This window comes from Polyodon spathula, chromosome 16 (assembly GCF_017654505.1).
Source record: "Polyodon spathula isolate WHYD16114869_AA chromosome 16, ASM1765450v1, whole genome shotgun sequence".
NCBI lineage: Eukaryota > Metazoa > Chordata > Actinopteri > Acipenseriformes > Polyodontidae > Polyodon > Polyodon spathula.
The window spans coordinates 6,001,332-6,023,030 of NC_054549.1; the positions used below are offsets into that span (position 1 = coordinate 6,001,332).

A 21,699-nucleotide genomic window follows, 5' to 3' on the forward strand; every position below is an offset into this window, starting at 1 on the left:
ACACAGAAAATAAAAAAAAAGAAATACACAACATTGTAGCAATATTTCGATTGTCTACTGATACACTGGCTAGTTGAAAAGTAGTATTATTTTGTAACTAGAAAACACCATTTGAACAAACGAAGCATGGGGGGATGTTAAAATATATAAAAGAAGTAAGAGGAGTCCCCTTTTTCCATGAAAATATCACTGCAAGACATTTTCTGTCAAGCTGCACTAAATTCCTAAAATGAGGCTAAACTAATGTTACATATTTACCTGTACTTCAATACAGATTAAAAGGTCAGATACCTGGTTGTGTCTTTAAACAATCAATAACCAAATGACAGCATTCCAGTCAACTTCTAGCGATTTCTGGTTTATTTGTTGACTTTTTTTTTTTTTTTTTTTTTTAAATCCAAAACAGGGTTAGCTTAAAGCTTAATCTTTTCAGGGCAGGTAGAGAGCAGACTGTGGGCTGTGAACACTAAACTGTGCTATAGATCTGGGAAGTGGATGAGTCTGCAGATACTTACATTATATGACTACATTGATTTCCCAAGTATTACCACCAGTGAACTTGGGGAATTGCCCAGCAGATGACTGAAGCTCCTGTTTAACTTCTCTTCCCCACTCATTGTGGTATTAAAAAACAATATTTCAGTTTCTCCTCAACTTCATTTCCTGAAGTACTCCTGAAAAGTCCCTTCCATTAAAACCCCTGTTGGTGATCAGTGCTAACAGTTTGCAATATATTTATAGACTTCTCTACTCCAGAGTTCAAATGGAACAGATTGGTTTTGTTTTCCCTTACAGATTTTTTTAATGAGATGTTGTTCTACTGCATTCAAGACACATGTCTTACATCAATGTTTAGCATCACAACTTAAGTTTCCCTGCTGGCGACAGATCATTCTTGAAAGTTATCTGACCGCTTCCAAGTACAGAAAGTATTGTTACTTCTTCTGCACTTGACAAAAGAAAGCCTCCAAAGTTGTAATATTCAAGAAGTCTTGCAAAAAAACAGCGTGGGCCTTGCAGGACCAGACACCCGAAAGCAAAAAATAACCAAACATATGAGCCTGGTTACGCTTCATTGATTTCTGCCCTCCATTTTCCACGCCCAGCCACTGCAGTTGTGGCTTCTGTGAACCAGAATTAAAAAGCTAGTCCTACTGGCTGAATACAAGCAAGCCAGCCCACTGGCTGCAGCAGTTTTTCTCAATTGGTCTTTATGGAGTTTTACTTACACCCCTAGTTAAAATTCTTTACATACACTAATATTACTGATGCTTAATGCTCACAGAATTTAAGACATGCCCTCTCTATTTCCATCAGATTCAAGTCGTCTCAAAAACGATGTCTTTGTGTCTCTCAAAATGCTACAGAACACCCTGCAAAGTTTAAAAGAAACGCATTGTGTTAGTTTGCTGCTTTCTTTGTTGTCCATATATATTTTTTAAAAACCATATTGCAGACTGTTGACATTTTTAATAAATCAACTGGGCAATATATTTCTCAACATTTACTCACCATGAGAAAAAACGGAAAGTATTTTAAGGATCACAGTGTATCCCGATCATGCGCCCCTCCTGCTGGTTTTCTGTTCCCACAATACATTGCTCATTTCAATCAGAGCGCCAGCATTGTTGCGGGAGGGAGCATGAACTGGGTGTTCAGAAGAATAAATATTTCACTTGGTGAATGTTCCAGAGTACAAGTTGATAAGAATGTTGACCCATAATGTGTGAATAAAAAAAATATAAAAAATAAAGAAAAATAAATGCTACTATATGGACAACACAGGACACAGCAAAGAAAGATTTCATGTAAACATTGCAGGGGGTTCTATAACAAAGCAGACGACAAAGGGAGAAATATTTTTGTAGCCATCCAGTAGTTTAAGGGTTTTGTTTGATACTGATTGGTGGCCAAGTTTAAACAGTTGACCTTTTCTTTCTTTGTTTTTTAATCCAGGAAATGGCCGAGCGCTTACTGTATCGCAACATTACTGTTTGTATTACCAACCACACCTACAGACTCAACCAGCTGCTTCCTCATATTAAATCACTGGAGCTGAACTGAAGCAGCCAGCTATGCAGAACAAACAACAGCAATTTAAAAAAAAAAAAAAAAAAAAAGAAAAAAGAAACTTTATCATGCAAATAACAAGAACAACAATAATAAAAATGCTATCCAATGTTGGATACATTTTTTTCTTGTTTAAAAAAATCCTGGCTGGCTTACGATAGATAGCATTGGCAACAGATCCAATAACATCAGTTGTGTGCCAGCATGGTTATAAGCTAATGCAATTAAATCTGGATAGTTCAGTATCCATGCACTAGGTCCACCCCAGTAACAAACCAGTTTGTCTAGTCCCTGACGAAACACAGGACACAAACAAACTGGCTTTTTTCAAATGTTATGGTATTATTTAAAAGGTAAGATGTGGTGTAAACAAGAGGTTTGGAAGGCATTGTTTCAGAATATTTAAAATAACTGAACTGTGGCCAAGAGATTTGTGGTAATTGTGGTTGAGAAAAACAGAACATAAACCAGATAATTTTTAAAGAGAAACAAAATTCTAAAATGTTTTGCAAACTTTGTGCACAGAATAGTGCAGAAACTTCTCAATTATAAAACATTCATCACACAACTCAGCTTTTGGAGGTTGACTATTTAAATAGCTAAGGCTTTATAAAACTGTTCTTAATCTTCACACACACACAAAAAAAAAAAGTATTACATTTGTAAACCCTATATATCCACAGTTTCAAATATAGTTCACTTCTCAAAATGAGTTTAATTTGATAGGATTTTAAATCTGGTTAAAAAAAAAAAAAAAAATGAAACCTAGAAAAATAGCAAAGTCTAATAATTCAACATTTTAAAAACCACATTAAAAAGGCACGTCAGGTAATAAAAGCACTTTTTTTCATTACCACTAAAGCTGTCATCAGTTTCAGAAAATACCGACTGCTCTTAAGGAGATGAAATGCACTATTTGCAAGCTTTTTGTTTGTAGGCAACAACAGAGGTTGTTTACTCACGGTTTCTTACAAGTGCCTAAACTGCTGTTGAGATTAAAAGCGAAAAGGTTCCCTATCCCGCACCTCAAAGACGTGTGCCGGCACCCACACAGACACATTTAATTTACACTACCATTCATTAGATGTCTTAGTTTTACAAAACATAACATCTGCAGCTGTCCCTGTCGCAGACTGAGGCAACTACTAAACAATCCGCCTTTTTCTGTCAACATGAAGCAGCTGCTACCACTGTACACAGGGCCCCCCCCCTTTCAGTAGTTTTAATTAATGTCTGAAACAAAAGTATCTGTAATGGCACCAGCTACAGGAGCCACGGATAAAAGGATGAAGAGCAAGCAGTGAATTCTACATGACGTTTGTTAATCCAGCACCAGGCAAACATCTGTGGCAAGGTTGCAGTAAAAATGTTTTTACCATCTCTGCCACACTGTCTGGAGGGATGCGAGTTTGCGATTGAAGTTTTAGTGGGTTGTCTAATTTTACGGCCTGCACCGACTGATCCAAAACCACTGTGGCAGCAACTTCAATTTCCATTTTAACAGTTCAACTTCTCGGTGTTCCCTTTCTCTAACACCCATATGTACTGTTCCTGCAGGTGTAGAGAGAAATAAATACAACAGCAAGTTTCCTTAAGCATTTTACCTTGCTGGCATAGAAGTTCTGTAAAACGAAAATCTAATATTTTCTTCGGTGCATACATAGGAATTATGCAATCCATATAAATAACATATCCAGCAGATGCAAATACACATTCAACAACACAATTGGAGGGATGGTTAACATTAATTTATTTTACTCCTGTTTTTCATCATTAAAACCATTTCTTCCAGCTTTTAAATAAATAAAATTACACATGATAAGCTGAAAGAATGGGTAATTTACTCCTCCGAATTTGACTGTGTCACTGGCGTCAAATGAACAAGCCAGTTTCCTGCCCAGCTGTGGCCTTATGAGGAATAAATAAAGAGATGGCAAAACTGAGATTCAGGTGCAGGGTAAATTTGCTAGCAAAACTTAAGGCAGAAAAAGATGTCTTGAGAATGTACTTGCTTCTGCTCTACACTTTTTGCACTATGCAGAGATAAAGAATGCACATCATACAGGTAGGGTTTCCAGGGTGGGAGTTGTCGGTTTTGTCATTTAGCTCCCTGTAGGTGGGTGATACTGAATTTTAACAGCCACCTATGCTGGACTTTGTTTTGTTTAGTGTACTAAAAAATTAGTAGTATGTGCTGTAAAAAAAAAATATCTTAACGAACAAATACATAGTTTTGTAAACCAATTATCAAAATAAAATCCTGCCTGTATCTCTACAGGGTTGTGAATTTGCACACAGCGCTGTTAGTACATTGAGATAGGTCTTTACTAAGTTAAGACACAATTACCATACCGTTAGAGTCGGACATTGAGTTTCTGTATAGCCCTTGTATAATGGAAATATTTAATGCATGGAAGAGATTACTGTGCAGTTGATCAAGTTTAGCCTGAAAAAGCTTAAATGACTGCTTAACCTTGGAAAGAAAAAATAAACTCAAGTTATAGTTTCAGTGACACTTCAGTGATCTTTTTACTCTCCTCCCAAATTAAGAATGTCGCCATTGTACAACTTATTCTGTCTGTCTGAAGTTCAGTGCAATGTACAAAACATTTGACAGGAAATATTGTGGCTGATGTTACAGTGGATGGAAACCAGACACGTACTTGAGTAAATATAGCTGCAAGAGGTCAGGTTAGTTTACTCATTGCAGCAAACCACTGACCTTAAAAAGCAAAACTGTGAACCTAAAGAACTGGCTGAACACCGAACAGTAAAATAAAACCTGAAACTGAAATGTAATCTACAACTATCAGACTTGGTTAAAAAAAAAAGTTATCAATTCTCTTAAGGTCTATATAATAGTATCAGCGAGGTTCTGCTTTGTGTTAGTCACAAGAATCTGACAGTTGTTTTGCTCCTTATTTGTGAATTTATTTATTTTTAAAAAAATAAGCTTTCAACATTGATTATACATTTATTTCCACCCACAGCACAACAGAAATAAACCTGATAAGCCTTCTAATAAATTGCCTCTAACGGCCTACACACTGCAACAGCCTTTCATTTGCAGTTGTTATGTTTTTTGCATTTGTAACCAATTCAAAGAAAGAAGCACTAACTGCATGTTGCATAAGAATTTAAGAGCTGACTAATGGTGTGTAGATGTGCTCCTCAGTGAATTACAGTAACACAAGAGTAAAAAAAAAAAAAAAAAAAAAAAAAAGTACCCAAATCTGGAACATACAAAGTTAGGTCCATAGGCAGAAGCATGGCCATTTCAAACAGATGCTGTGCTGAGACAAAATGGAGGTGGTACTTGATGGTTAACAACAGAACAGAATAAAGTGCATTTTTTTTTTTTTTTTTTTTTTTTTTTTTTTTAATAAAAGCTATCCAAAAAAAAAAAAAGTCAGGCCATGGCTGTTTATACACCAGCAGGAGCTTCAGCTTGGCTAGATGCCCCTGAAAGCAAAAAAAAACAACAAAGCTAATCAGGGCCTGAAAAATAAGAAAGGGCGGCAGTAATGTTTCACTGTATCACATCCTACACACTGGCCACAAGCCCAGGATTTTCTTTACCTCTTTTGAAAATGATCACAATAGAGGTACCAAGGACTAAACCCATGGCGTCTTGCAGTACAAACCACATTAATGCGAGGTCAGCTTTTAAGGAGGTCAAGAACTCGGCATGTGGAAAGCGTCAGGATTTGTTCTTTTTTATATATACAGCAGGATCGTGATTTTTATTATTGCTTTCAAAACACACAACTGTTCTCTTAAAGTCGAGTAGCGGAGCAGATCCTTCAAGATTTCTGAACCCACAAAGACACACTAGCACTTACTCAAGAGATCAAGCTTTCGGCACAAAGCAAGTTCAATCTTAAACAAAAGGGAGGGTTTTTTGGCTGGAAGAGAAAGAAGACCTTTCATTATGTCTAAAGTGCTTTTTTTCCTTGTGTTTAAAAAAGGGCAGTTTTTCCATTTGCTATACAAAATGAATTAATCCTTCACTGTCACAACAGGTGGACTTAATTATAAGAGAGGAACGTTCTGAACAAAATGTGCATTACTTCTTTGACCTCAAAGTTAATTCAGGCTTAGTTTAGTTTTCTTTTTATGGAGAGAAATACATCTCTAATTTGTTAGTGTTTAAGAAACAACTATTTCAACAAATTAATAGAATTTCATATACTAAAAGTTACACTAAAAAACAGGCTACAAACATCTTAAGTTAACTGCTGTGTCAGAGCTCCAGATACGCTGAAATAAGTAAGTCTCTGGTTATTAACCTTTATATTAAAATATGTAAATAAAAAGACCTCACCCCTAGCTCTACTTCTGTATCCACAAGCAAATCTCTTAGTCACCCACCACAACGTTAACTCAAATACAATGAAACACCGCACTAGCTGAGAAACATTAATAAATGTATGTAATCCAGAAAACAAAACTGCTGAATAAACATTCATATGATTGATAGTACTGATATTTTGGATATTAGAGTGAATGTTGGCAGAACTCCCCAATTCTACTGTATTTCAGCAGTAAATTAAACTGGGAATGGCAACGTTACAATATAATTTGCTTTTCTTGGCTTCCTCTTGCAAGCTGAGGCTCCTGTCTTTTTCTACATTATTATTATGAAGATTTTCTGTTTATATAATAATCCCCCACTTGCAGTTAAACTAGTCAACTACAGTATACAGCAATTCAAACAAACTCAAACACAGCATCCACCCACCAGATGTCTCTAAATATAATCCCTAATCAACAAAAAAAGAAAAAATAATAATTCAACCAAAAGTATTTTTAAAAAACCAACACAAAAACTGCATTCAGCAAGTAAATGAAATGCAAAAAGGCCTCATTTACTGCTAAATATTCTTCATACGCTGATTTACAATGGCTGGTTCAAAACAGGGTACAGGTGACCCAATAATAATGTGCCCAGTCCTTTCATTTTCACTCCTGCTCTGAATGATCAGCAGGCAGCTGTTTGCATTACACAAGATTTAGCACAAAAGAGGGCTTAGGCTTCCACATTAAGAACAGAGAATCAGCCAAACAACTAGCCCTTTTAAAAGGGAGGTCTGTAGGTTGAGTCAGTGTAGTTGCCACACTTCCAACAAACTTTCAGCCGTGCAATCTATGGATGAGAGCATGTCTGCTGGTATATCCAAAACCCTCTTCTAAAAAGTTCAGTGCAGCACTGCTCCTTTTACATTTGGCCACATAAATGAACGCCAGTTAATCAAAGGCTTGCACTGAAGTTGAACCCACTGCATCACATTCTTTTATGTTGCCGTAGCAAACTTCAGTGAATTTTGCTGTGCGTTTAACCTTTCGCAGACTAAAAATTCTACCCTTTTGGAAGCCTGACTGACATGATTTGACTTTAGGGCTTGTACATGTGCAAATATCCACCTAAAGTATACAGTGTTATACCATTCTTGGTTATGCAGAGAGATTTAGAATGCTCTCCAGTAATGCATGTGCTTTGCAGCCATGGTATACGGTAATCAAAACCAGAGATACTGAAATGCTGCACCACAAAAAAATATAAATAAATCTCTACTGGCTAGAGGCATCAGTGAAATGTGTTTTCTCTTATGGTTATTTCACTACAGCAATGAACATTTTAGGAGATTTAGTTTGATTTCAAGTAAGCTTTGCACTTGCGATCACTGAATCCTGGCAGAAAATAAATAGCTAAACTTTGCTAAAAACAACAACATAAATATCGCTCTTTGCTTATAGAATATGACTAACTGTGTTTTGGTTGATTGCCTGAAGTCTGACAAAAGGCTTTTCTGCTAAAAAAAAACAAACAAACAAAAAAAAAAAACACTATATAGATATATCAATGTCACTCTTATATTCTATCTTTATGAAAACTGGAAAATTCAATAAACAAAACTTTGAAAACTTGTTCACTTGATTGTATGCAATTACAGCTCTGATTTAATTTGATTGCAATTATGAGCTGTCTGCAAAGGGTTAAACTAATATATATATATATATATATATATATATATATATATATATATATATATATATATATATATATATATATATATATATATAGGCTAGCCTGCTTGCCACTGCAACATAAAATACAAAAGCTAAAAAGCAGCAAGCCAGAACAATGGTTTCGCTGATATCTTGTAACATGCTGCAACAATTCAAAATGCTGTTCAGTAATAGTTAAAAGAAAAAAATTAAAAATAAAAATCACATAACCAGACATAACCCTTTAGGATTAAAGATGCTTTATGCAATAACAATGTAACCTTGGAATTAGGCATGCACCTGCTACCCATCTTCAGCGTTAAACAGTTCATATTTATTATTTTTAAAAACAGGCATGTCTATTTACCACAAACATTTTATATTGTCCTAAAATGAAAGAAAAGCAACTGCAAAATAAGGCTGCAATAAGTTATTTTAACAAACGTCTGGGGAATAATTAACACATTTTAGTTGTATATTAGGAGGCATGCCGTTTCAAAACACTAATGGGTTCATTCCAATCCAATTTGTATGAAAATAAAAGTGGTCCAGTTTTGCATAAGCCAGCTCAGTCAGTAACCAATGGCGTTGTATTGAGATTTCCAGATAAAGAAAAGGGTGTCCCTCTAGCCATCATTCTGAGCTTCCGAAGAGTACAGAAAAGGCTAAACATACATAAATACACAGATATTACTGAGCGTCTCGTTAATCTCAGCACTTTGTGTAAAATCAGTGGTAACGGAACGAGACAGCATTCAAGCATTAAAATCAATGTTCATTGGAACACAGTTTAAACTGGTTATTACAACACATTACTTTCAAAGCGAAACAGACCTGCTCTGGATGTCAATGTTGCAGATTATACAAGACTTGATTAGGCATCAATGAGCTAAAGAGAGTGTGTTTATCCTGGGTTTCAGAATTAATTCTCTTAATTAAATAAAACAGAGTTCTCACACTTCTTCTCACAGGCGCCAAGATGCAAATTACTTTTAGGCTGGGACGCACTCTGCAGGAAACACTATCCAAACCTATCGACAAATTCGAAAACACTTTAGTATAGAGATATTATCCAGGGATTGTAGGAAACACATTAAACTGTACTTCATTTTCATGTAATCTGCTGCTAACTATTTTAGTCATGTGTATTCCTATATATATATATATATATATATATATATATATATATATATATATATATATCTATGGAGTATGGTGATGATGAAAATAAAATTACCATGCACTGCACCCCAGAAACATAAAAAAAAATTAAACCATTACATTTAGATATTTTAATAGACATGGCTGTTAAATGTAGTGTGTCCAGTGAAGTGAAGGAGGGGAGGGATATAAACAAGCTTTACTGTCATTTAATTAAAGAGTAAAACTCAAGGGAGTCCATTTTAGCAGATGGGTGCTGATTAAAATATTTTACTATTGATTGCAGGCTGAACCAGAGATGAGAATTCCTCCACTTTAAGACAGAGGGTATTTCAACCTTTAAAAATAAAAATAAAAAGACTGCTGGTTGTTGTCATGTATTTTCAGAAGGTTAAGCAACATGGTTTCAGGCTGTCATTGATATAAACAAACATTTAAAAAAGAATGATGCTGTAATTTTTACATCACAAGAAAAAAAAAAAAAAAAAAAAACAGCTTGAAGTAGTCCAGTGAAGACACCCCATATAAACATAAATTGGAATAAACATGAAGCATTAGTGTGACGTAGTGGTGAGAATTGACTGTGGAACACAGTTCGGTGTCCCGAGTCAAATCAATGACCACTGCGTAGGATATTAACGCTATTAACAAAATCATAAAATGTTGTGCAATATATTTCAGATGCTGTTGTACAAATTACTGACCACCAGCAGGCACACTGCTTGGAGAATCAGTGACTTTAAAACAAACTACTACTTGTTTGCTTCTTCTGTTTATTCTCTCTATATAAACAAAAGTGTCAACCTTTGACCTCTTCCCCCTTTACAACCACCACAAACTGTGAACGATTAGCTGGCCTACTCTGTTAGAGTACAGATAGTGAGTCTGATAGGCAGAACTTAGGAGAGTCGGTCACAGAGAATTTTCAGTAAACATTGAGGGGGTTCTGAGACCAAGCAAAGGAAACAGAAACCTAAACAATCTGTTCCTGGTCAAAGGTTACTTGTAAATTAGTCTTGGCTGCAACACCACAAGTCTGCACAGATTGGAATCCTATAGCATGTGCATTCTCATTGATATTACAGCACTTGCATTCTCATTGACATTTAATAATTTCAAATTTTCTGCAGACTAGTTTCCTGTACGTTTCAAATAAACCAACTGAGCAGTAAATTATATAGTCTTTGGTCTATCAAAATACATAAAAAAAAGATAAGGTTGACAATTAGAATAATTTGTATTAAAATGTACTTTATTATTGCTTGTTAAAGTAGATTTTAAAAACACCCCCCACTGGATATGTAAAGAGATTCCCTCCCCCCCCCCAGTTAAATGGCACTAGCAAGAAGTTTCTAGCACAAACAGGGAGCCATAACTAATGAAAAAAATGAAATGTGTTTCAAGTCTAAAAGCCCAGTTACTTTTAAAAGAGAAATCAATCGCTTGCATTGTTGCAGTATTTAAGAAATCTGACCTGTATTTTACCACCAAACAGATACAAAAGATAAAGTAACATGAAGGTAAAAAGGTAAAAAACAAACCAGAACACAAACTATATATATATATATATATATATATATATATATATATATATATATATATATATATATATATATATATATACATACACACACACAAAATATTACATAAATGCAAATCTCGACTTACAGTCTCCTTGCTGGGAAGAAGCTCCTTTCGGATCCTGAAGAAGTTCTTGCCGTATTGTCTCAGCCCTTTTATGAACCGTTTCTGTTTTTAAAATAACAGAAAACCACAGATCAACACAAAAGAAAAAAAGTTTAAAAAAACCACAAAATTGTCTCTCTCTAATGTGTTTGAGGTCTGTCACGTTTTGATCTTAATCATGCAATCTCTGGCTTTAAATCCAGTTCTGTATCAGAATTACAAAAGCAGGAAACTCTCGTTACTGATTTTTTTTTTAATAAATAACACTGAAGTTACATTTTAGAGTAATGGACTTACAAATCCCACAACTCACATACAGAAGACTTCCAATACATGCAAAAACAAGAATTAACTTTTAAAAGCCAAAATAATCACTTTTCAATGCTGCACAAATAACACTTTCCTTTATTGTGATCAAATAAACACCTAAACAGATTTGCAAATCCATATCAAAGTTAGAAAATGAAACAGAAATAGCATGATAAAAATATTTCTAACATCCACATCTGAAAAGAAAGCAGAATGGAAAGTAACACAAAAGCAAAATCCAAAACAAACACTAAACTACCATTTCAGACCAAGTGTAGAAAAAAAAAAAAAAAAAAAAAACTAAATATTATAATAAAAACAATCCACATAAAGGCCCTAATGCAAGAAACAGTTTCAAATAATTTAACATTAAAATGGAAATAAGAGTTGTGTTCCTTTAAGAGCCAACGACACTCAAAGCAATAAAAATGAAGGCACATAACATTCACAGACAACCAACAGCTTTTACTTTCTTGTTTCAGGGGCTTGCTCAGTCTTCGATAATCCCAGTTACTCTTCAACCAGTAAATCCAATATAGACAGAGTGAAAAATGACAAAAGACCTTGGTCTGTCCAGCCACAGGTAAATAAAATTAAAAGGTGCCATCCACAAAGTCTCTGAAGGTGGGCAGCTTTTACAAGCAAGAAATAGCTTGTCACTCTCTGCTCTTACATTACAAAGGGGAAGGCTTTACATGTGATCTTTCTGCAAGAGAGCCTCTGGTCTCTGGTAAAATAGAAAACATGGCATGGACCGCTGGTTTTCATCACAGATCGTGGTGTTTTAAAGGCAATTCAAAGATGTGTCCTTTTTTAATACTCTCAAGTCCCTTTTCTTCTAACCTGATTAACTAGACGTTTCATTAAATATACTGCTCTAGAGAGAGTGAGTGCTACCTTCCTACACGCAGGCAGGAGAGACAGACAGATTCAGGTTAGAGGGTTTTAGCTACAGTTAGTGGGTCTGGGAATGAAGCAAAACCAGGCATGGATCAGTATCAAAGGCTTTACTTGCAACAACAGAAAAGGAGATCAATATATTACTGTATTCTAGGACAATATCCAGGTACCCATTCCAATTAATTCTATAGTTAAAATAGTTTTTTTGGTTCACGTTTGTGTAAATATGTAATGTACATTTGTCCCTTTGATACTGCTAGACTAAAAATATGTGATCCTTTCAAAAGGACTGTTTCCTAATTAAAGCAATGGTTATGATTTTAACCAACTGTATTTTTGTACTGACTTTTAAAATACATTTTTTATTTCACTGTTTTTTTTTTAATTGTATTTCAATTCAGGTACTTCAAGGGGGGGATGGTATCTGTAACTGACTGAATCTGATGAGGCATGAAAACTATACAATGTCCTCAGCGATAAAGCAATACATTGCTGTCTTCTTAGTCTGGTTTCTGGCATACAGCTTTAAATCTGTGACCATCCAAGAGAAAGTAATAAACATAATAAAACAATTCTATCTGTCCAAAGAAATTAAAATGTTCTAGCATTTAAAATTAAGCTAGAATTTAATTTGTGTAAACATGTACTTCATTTATTTCACAAAAAGTCCATTTTCTTTGATGTTGGATTTCATTTCTTGCAACACATTTATACAGCAAGCAATCTGTGCATTAAAATGAGCAGATCTCACTGATTTCCAGCAGGGGGTGTTTTTTTTTTTTTTAACAAGGTTTATGATTTTTTTTGTTTTTGTTTTTTTTTTTGGTTTTTTTTTTTAATAACATTGTTAATAAGATTGTTGTTCAACACCACCTTCCACAAACACCAGATATGAAAAACTCTGCATCAAAAGGACATCTTGATTAGGGAAGTGAATAGTTTGCAGCTTAAAAGTCTTTCCAAATGCTAAAGGTTTAGAATTCTGCATATTAAATATGCATTTTACACAGCAGGATGATGTTCACAGTGTAATTCCACAAAGGTTGTGCACAATGTTGTAGTATATTTATGTTTTAACGTCACTAAGAACGTTTCTGGTTACAGAAGATTCCTAATATGTTAAAGTTTAAATAAATTAACATCCTTAATCTTGATCGAACCACTTCTTTCTGTGCTTCCAAGCACCTTAGTCTCCTGTCAATCTTGCCCGTTTCCCCGCACTGCCCTCCAGTCTAAACACATGACCCAATAGAGCTCACAATTCAATCAGCTCAACTGCACTGCTAAGCTTGTTCTGACAAACTGCCTGTTGACAGGTAGAACGCTGTTAATGACATCAGTACAGAAACTAAACCACTGCGCAGGGGTGAAAAGCTGCCCACAGCATTAACTCTCAACCTCTGCCACACTTTATTCCATGTTAGAAGAATAATAAGGGACCTTGTTTGTAATGCGGCACACAGTACCCACTGGCATTAACCCTGCTGTGCCAGCTGTACCCAACACGTGTTGGTGTCTGTTTCTGGTGCAGTGTCCACAGCCATCAAGACACTACAAAGAGAGTTAAGTGGAAGACTGTCTTATTACATATAAATGCAATATATTCAGTATTCCCTTAATCTAGCACAGAAGAATGTCACGAGAAAATATAAACCTAGCAATTATTTTAATCAATTCTATTTAAACTAGCCTAACAGTGAGAGCAAACAGCTGTGTAGATTAAACAGAGCAAGAGTAATGATTTAAGTAAGCGTGTGTGTTATGCACACGGGCAAGCTTAACACAATTCACAGCATTTACACCTAATTTAAATATCTGGTTAAGATTTCTAGCATAACATTTATATTCAAGTTAAATATTTAATATTACACATTTATCAATAAATAAACCTTTTTTCTGCATTTTCTCCATTCATAATAATTAACATTTTAAATATGGATTTGGGAGACTAACATGGACAATATTAGAGGACTGCATTGGACAGTGAACAATTTGAACCAAAGCAATGCAGCTGAATTTCAGTATGATAAAAGCAATTTCTAATCATGTATAAAAAGCCATGATGGAAACAGCATTTACAAGCTTGTAGAACATCCTTTTTCAACACGATTACCACCATCTCCACAGGTCGAGGGCATTATGAAATCAATTACACCTGCACCCATGGCATTTATTTTGCTCCCAATTGCTGCACCCCAATTTACTCAGTAATATTTACATTGCCTGCTTCACTAACTGCTGTTCTTTTTTTTTTCCATGTCGACTCCTGTTTAAGGCTCCATTTCAGCTGCCTGGGCTCACCATGCTCACAGACCTTCCAATAAATCATCCACCAATCTGCTCTCTAAATTGCACTGGCCATGGTTTGATTGCTCCAGCCCTCTGTTGCTAGGCGACTGTGCAAGAGGGAAGTCTCAGAACTGCTGACAAATAGGCAGGCGGCTGAAACAACAGACTTCTTTCTGTCAGAATTTGTTCCAGAGACCTGGCACTTTTCCATGCTTCTCTGTGCTTAACACTACATAATTGTAAAGGAGTGGGAAATAAAAATCAAAAGGGCATTGTAAGACATACACATTTCCTGCTCAATAGTTAATTGTTAAAAGCTGTATGGCTGGCTGAGATCATGTTGTGTACGGCAACAGAAATGCGATACTGTAAACGAGATAAAGTAAACAGTACAACAGAAACATGATCTAGGACTAGTGTATATTTAAATGTCAGTCACTGGCGCACAAATAAAACAAGTTCACTGTTTGGTTACCCCACCCATAGCATGGCTAAAAACACTATGCCACTGTTCCATGTTTCTAAGAAATATGCTTTAGTTTAAAATTGATGGAAATAATTATTATTTCTGGAGTTCAGTGTATCCCAAATCCAACAACAAACACAGCACCAAAGCAGGTCAAAGCCTGCCTTTAAACCACACCCCTGAAGTCAAGTCAGTCTATTCATTGGAGAAGTTATGAACTCAGCAGAAATACAGCTCATTTTCAGTAAGGTTCTGCGCTCCTGCTTGTTATACAAGACTGGGAGTAAGATTGCATGACTTGTCCTACAACAAAAATGAGTGGCAGAGGAGACATTCGAACCAAAGGTGTACACGCGGATTCTTTAGATCAGTCTATTCGTATGTGTTGCCTTCCTGAAGGCAGTGTCAAATGTAGCCATTACATGTAAGGCTAGGATATTGAAGTATAAGGAAAAAAATGAAGTTTTAACAGCTCCCTTAGAGAATTGAACATTCCTGACAGCTAAACTGTGATTAAGGCATTCTAAAGGAAGGCAAACAGCACAAAAATCATTGCTTTTTTTTTTTTAAACTCTGTAACAGAACAATTTGTTCATTTTTCAGTCTAATTGAATGTCTCCCTACTTACAATGGAGACAAAGCCGTATAATCCAACTCATTAAAATGCATTGCAGCTTAAAGATTAAACAAATGAATGCTGATCTGACCATTCGAAACTAATATTTCAAATAATTGAAAGAAATTGTATACATCTGCACTATACATTTTAAAGTACATTCTATATTTACACACAAAATTTCACACAGAGTATGCAATATAAGCACACTGTTTTTCAGTGATCTAACAATCCCAAATGTACAGTGGTCTACTTTTGGTAGCCAAGTAACAATGGAAGTTATCACTTAACACTTGGTGTAACATGCATGAAACTCAATTCTAAACAATGCAGAAAGTATTTGACCAATTTATTATAGTTAATTGCAACTTTGTAACTTGAGAGCCTGTCCAACGAATCACTGCACTCCCACCTACAACCACTGGGTGGCCTACTCCCTCCCATTAAGCCAATCCATACAAACAAACCATTTATCAAGTGTTTAAGCTTGGTGCTGCAATTCATCACCTGCTGACAGGGAGGAAGATAATATAAACTATACACTTCAAGAATGGATACCACTTTTCACAGCAGATATGTATCCATTTCTAACAGGTACTGATCATCTCATCATCATTTTTCTCTTTGGAATACTTTGCAAAAAACATTGTGTTAGAAAACAGGTTAGATAACAGAACTACATTAGTTGTGAATGAATCGCTAGTGGTGCCAAAAAGGTGTTCTTTTAAGCAAAGTTCTTGTTCCTTTAGGCAGAGTATTTATAACTGGAAAAATCTGTTTCACCATCAAGGGTGTTCTCTTAGGCGAAGTGTTCTCGTAAGAGGTGTTCCAATACACGAAGACTACAGTTTAATAAAAAAATTGATCAATAGTATGTTTTTGAACACTTACATTTTTTTAATAGTTTAATACAACTCAACAGGATAACTTACTTTTTTCACACTGTTTTGCATACAAATGGAAACACTGCTACTTTTTGCTATGGAATGTATTGTCATTAAAAGGTACTTGAGCATACCAAGTACTTCATCACTGTTGCTATGACACAGCTGAGGAATGCATGTTCTGCTAAGTGTCTGGCCACCACGAGGTGGAATGTAATCTCTGAAGCCTCTCCGTTCAGCTGCAGAAAGATATCTCCTTTTCACAGATGCCCTTGAAAGCAACAGAAAAGCACTGACCCAACAGCCACAGCCATATGTGTTATTCATATGTGTTATTCCTTATGAATTATTAGCTTGTCACCACTAGAAAGATTAAAAATGGAACATAAATTCAAAATAATAAATATAATTTTAAAAATAGTTTTGCTGCTTAAAAGGAATGGGGGGGATACAATAATAATGTAAAACTTGTCGAATATATATTTCTGTATGACTATGCTATATACCGCTACCATCGAAGAGTTCAGCCAGCACTCCAGTCTATCATTTCAATCTTTGTAGCGATCGCGGACATACCTGGGGGTTCTGTGGGTCACCAGCAAATCCTGAGTCACAAATGTTTTTTTTTTTTTTCTTTTTAAAGCTGTACCACACAGCGATGTGTAAAGTTCATGGAAACAGCAGTGTTGCTGTGTGAATGTGAACATAAAATGACCCTGATTTCTAATCCAACATTTCACCCTCCAATTTGGCAGTGACATAAAAGTCTACAAAGTTAAACTATTTGTTTTAATCTCAAGCATCCATTAACAGAGGTTACATTCCAACTGTAAAATATAAATTAAACAAAAAAACACAAACAAAAACACACATTAATACAACAACAACAATATGAACCCTCCACATTAAATGTAATTTCAAAAGGTGCCACCTTAACACTATTTAAAAAAATAAAATAAATATAAAAAATGTATTTCCTGTTTTGCTGTTATTTTAGGAATAAGATGTAAAATCCAGTATTTTAAAGGGGATTCAATTAGCATCTCCAGTACTCAACCATCTGAATGCTAATTAAAGAGCTTGGCAGCGTGCATCCATAACATCCCAGTGCAATAAGCCATACTGCACAACAGTGAACTCTGCCTTCAGCTAGCATGCATAAACAAACAGAATTAATAACTATCCGAGTGTGGACGGGTGACTTAATCTGTTTCCATTAACTGCAGCTTTGCCTGGGGCCTCCACTTTATTTAAATGTGCCCATCATATTTAATTAAAAAGCTAATAAACTCATTATTATTACTATTATTATTTTATTTAGTTGCTCTGCAAGAAGAGGGCTAACTGCAGTTATTAGATAGCCCGTATGTCAAATATATGCAACCTAATCAAATAATAAAAAAAAGATAAACTCTGCTGGTTAAATTTTTAAGTGTTAACGGTTTTGCAACTTCATCAAAAAGTTAGCAGTGAAAAATGTTGGTAGTTCACAGGCCGCAGTTTCTAATCCTTTAAAGAGTGCAATTATTCCTATAGTCTAGTACAGTACAATTTTCTTTAGTCAATGTGGGTTCGGGCTTCATAAATTTTAGTAACCAATTTGCAAAGTTATTATTCGGAAACTTAAAGTCTTGGCTAGTTTGCAGATGAGACTAATAAAAAGATACAGTGCTCTAACAATCATCTTAGATTTACACCAACATATTCTTAACTATATTCTTCCATTGATTAGCCTTCTGTGCAGTATCCTTTTTAAAAACCTTGACAGTTCTGTTTGTTTACATTGCCCAATCGTGGTTTTAGTTCTAGGTAAGCAAGACTCCTCCCCATTGAAATATGCTAGGATGTTTTGTTTTTGTTTTGTTTTTTTTAAATGAGAAAAATAGAAATGCTACTTACCATTAACTTTCTGATTTTTTATTTTATTTTTTAAACTGAAACTGGCACAAATAAATCACCACCAGCAATCTTCTCAGCCAGTGAAGATTTGCTGTACCTGGTGTGGCTCAAGCATGTAAACAGGAAGCAGCTGCCTTGAACTTAAAAGTAGCTGCAATTTGATAAGATGAATCACTTACTGGACTGGTTTTAGAGGTTATTAAAATAGGAAACCACCACTTACCACTTCTTCTTCAGTCCAGCACTTTTCAATAAGCTTGGGCACAGGTTTTTTAACCAGTCGCTGTAGAGCCTTTCCTGCATCATACTTACTCTCGTGTAGCTAAAAACAAAACAAAAAAAAAAGGGGATCTTAAATCATCACATTAAAAATAAAGTTGAATAAATCCATATCCACAGTCACACGTTTCAGTGAATAAACGCTGCCCAACAAATCTTATGTTTAGAAAGAAAAAAAAAAACACATGAAAACACCTGAACGGGTATATGAATTTTACAAAATGTAAGTGTGGTTGTTATTTCATCTGTTGTAACTTCAGAAGATCTCTTTTGTATTGAGATATGAAACATTTATTTGTTCAGAAAGTGTTTTTCAACAAAACATGTTATGACCACATCAATGTAAAAAAAAAAAAAATAGATGCATGTGCAATTTGAATAAATATTTTTTTTTCAATGTATTTACTGAATCCCCGAAAACCATTATTATGATGCAGCCAGCAGTCTGTATCCATTGGAATGCCCGATTAGCATATCCACACAATTCTCCTGCAAGGTTTCTCATTCCTACTGGAGTCATTTTCTGTCAGTGCAATGCTGCAAATAAATTTTCCTTTTGGTATGGCTCAGCTGTCAGCCACCTCTGCGGTATAATGAACCTATGAATTACATCTTGCCTTTCTGACATCTCCCATCTCGCACATCAAAATATTGTTCTTCAATTGTAATTTATAACTTCATTTAAATGCCCCTCTCTCGCTGTGACCTTCCCTGACTCAAGTGCCCCTCCATTTCAGCCACCAGAGCTAAGCCACAGAGGCATCATGAGAAAGCAATTACAATTACACCACTAGCTGAACACATCTTCCATTTCATTTTAACACTATCAGAATAAATGATTGGTAATGCTGTACTGTGCTGTGCAATTTATCATTAAGCATAAATTACAAAGAAACAACTTTGGCATATTAGATCAATCTTACAAAAATACTTTGCTGTTGAAGTGACTGTTATTGCTCAAAAAGAAACCTAATGTGAAGGAATGTAGTAGTGAAGTAAATCATAGATTGTATGATATATGATGCACTTAGATCTCTTTCAGGTCTGCAGCAGTAAACCTTATTCTAAGTAACATATCCACAAGCAATTGTGTTCACTATAAACACTGTGTTCTGCTGAAGTAATTTCCTTGTAATTCCCAGATGATCAATTACAAGAAGACTATTTATGGCACTTATGGAATGATTAACTGCAAAACAACAAGTTTATTAAGGTCTTACCTGTGACTTACAAACTCAGTGCTAACAGTTGTTTGCAGGTTTTAACATAACTCTTCAGAGTCCAAAGTATGTATTATTTTTTGGTTTATGAAGACACAGAAGCAAAACACAGAAGTAACTTGTCTGACTGATTAATGTAAATGTATGCCTCTAGATTAATTATCTAAGTTCACTGCTACAAAACACAGACGACTGCAGAGCAGATTAGAAGTGGTTCCCTTTAAAAGCTGATACAAAAAAGAAATTGAGGAATGGCCTGACTAAATACACTGAATTATTAATTAACAGTTAACCCTACCGAGAACATTTTGTTTAAAGTGTATCAGAAACAAAGCTTACTTACTGTTTGCACAGAATTCAAAACGACAGGCAAAAGCTAAAAGCGTGTACCAATTTGTTTGCATGACAACTCACAATTTAAAATGTTCCTAACCCTCTATTACAGACGCATATTTGTCAGTTTCAGTGGCAGTTTTAACATATAATAAATTCATAAATGCTAAGAATTCCTGTTAAAAGGACAATTAACTTTTATAACAGAACTGCCTCTCAATTCCATTACAGGGCTTAGTGATTTTATGGAATTAGCCTACTCTCTTTTTTTTTCACTTTCCTGATGTCATATCATATCTCATGTTTCCTTTGGAGGTGAATGCAAGAGACAGATATTTGAGACGTTCAGAATACTCCCCAGTGTTTATACAGCTCAGGTTCACATGTCTGGAAACCATTAAAAAAAGTTACAGTTGCCTAGAACGAATATTTGAACCATCGCTGCGTGTCATTATATTAAACCAAATAGTTTATATTCCAAATCTTTGTGAGACTCTCCTCCACCCTGCAAGCCTGTCTATTAGCAAATCACTAAAAAGTTACTCTACGTTAGTTTAAATCAAAATCTATTTTTCACTCAAAATGTCCCCTATAAGTACTGTACAAAACATCCAATTGTAAATAAAATGTGAAAGAAACTTTAGTCCAGAAGAGATGTTTTGAAACTGTACAGGAGATTATATATATATATATATATATAAAATGTATTTGAAGTCTTTCTGTGTCTTATTCAAATCCCAAATTAACTCCCATATTTTTCACAGACAAGGAATCATTCAAAATAAATTACATTTACAAGCCATAACAGCCAATCTAACACAGGACACCAGATTCAATTTATGAATGTTATTAAGCAGACACTCATTTGTATGTGCTTGTTATTGTACACGAGAAACCATCGTAGACATCTTACTTTTCTTCCTTCAAAGTCATCTAGTACAATTAACAGTAAATCATTCTGCAGGCTGCAGTAAGGTATTAGTGCATAAATAAAACATTGTTTGAGATGCCTGTCTCTCTTGATTTATATGAAGCCTTGTGCTGCTACTGATAAGTTTTTACTAGATTTCTGTATCAAGAAAACTAACAGCGTTTCAACCTTTCTACCGGTCCTTCCTGGTGTGTAAATCATTAACTTCAGAGAAACAGAGAAATACATTTGTCAATGAATCGCTAACGAAACGAGAGAGAAGCAGGGTCTTAAACACATTATAGAGACATCAGACAAATGAATATGATTTCTGCCTTACACAATGTAGGACATGCATCCATTTCATTTGTAACACAAAAAAACACACACATTGTTTAGCGTTAAGCATTGTACTTTTCATCATTTGGAAAAAATTGATCCATACAAACTGTTTAAAAGCATGCTAAATTTGACTTACAGTGTTTAGTGCATTAAGTGTAGTGTCATCACGAGAGGCAGCCAGGCATCCATCTTCTGTAGACCCACCATCACACATCCCTGCAAAGGCTGCCATGCTCCTAAACAGGGTTTATGAAAATAAAAACACAGCTTCAATACAGCTATTGCTGCAATTACATACACAGGTGTTACTATTTGCATATCAAATG

General features: G+C 35.1%; 1 protein-coding gene across 7 annotated transcripts in view; it reads right to left on the minus strand.

The window, feature by feature from the left end:
* The window catches only part of LOC121328822 (arginine-glutamic acid dipeptide repeats protein-like), a 124,043-nt gene that overhangs the window by 16,907 nt on the left and 85,437 nt on the right, over positions 1 to 21,699 (minus strand). For 5 of the 7 annotated variants that reach the window (XM_041273905.1, XM_041273903.1, XM_041273904.1 and 2 more), the window contains 3 exons: positions 21,510 to 21,609; positions 18,513 to 18,611; positions 10,909 to 10,989 (listed from right to left, as the gene is read on the minus strand). In XM_041273905.1, the coding sequence (XP_041129839.1) occupies positions 10,909 to 10,989; positions 18,513 to 18,611; positions 21,510 to 21,609 (280 nt within the window). Of the gene's footprint in view, positions 1 to 10,908; positions 10,990 to 11,708; positions 11,825 to 18,512; positions 18,612 to 21,509; positions 21,610 to 21,699 lie in introns of those variants that run through there. The other 2 variants (XM_041273906.1, XM_041273909.1) reach the window with 2 other exon arrangements.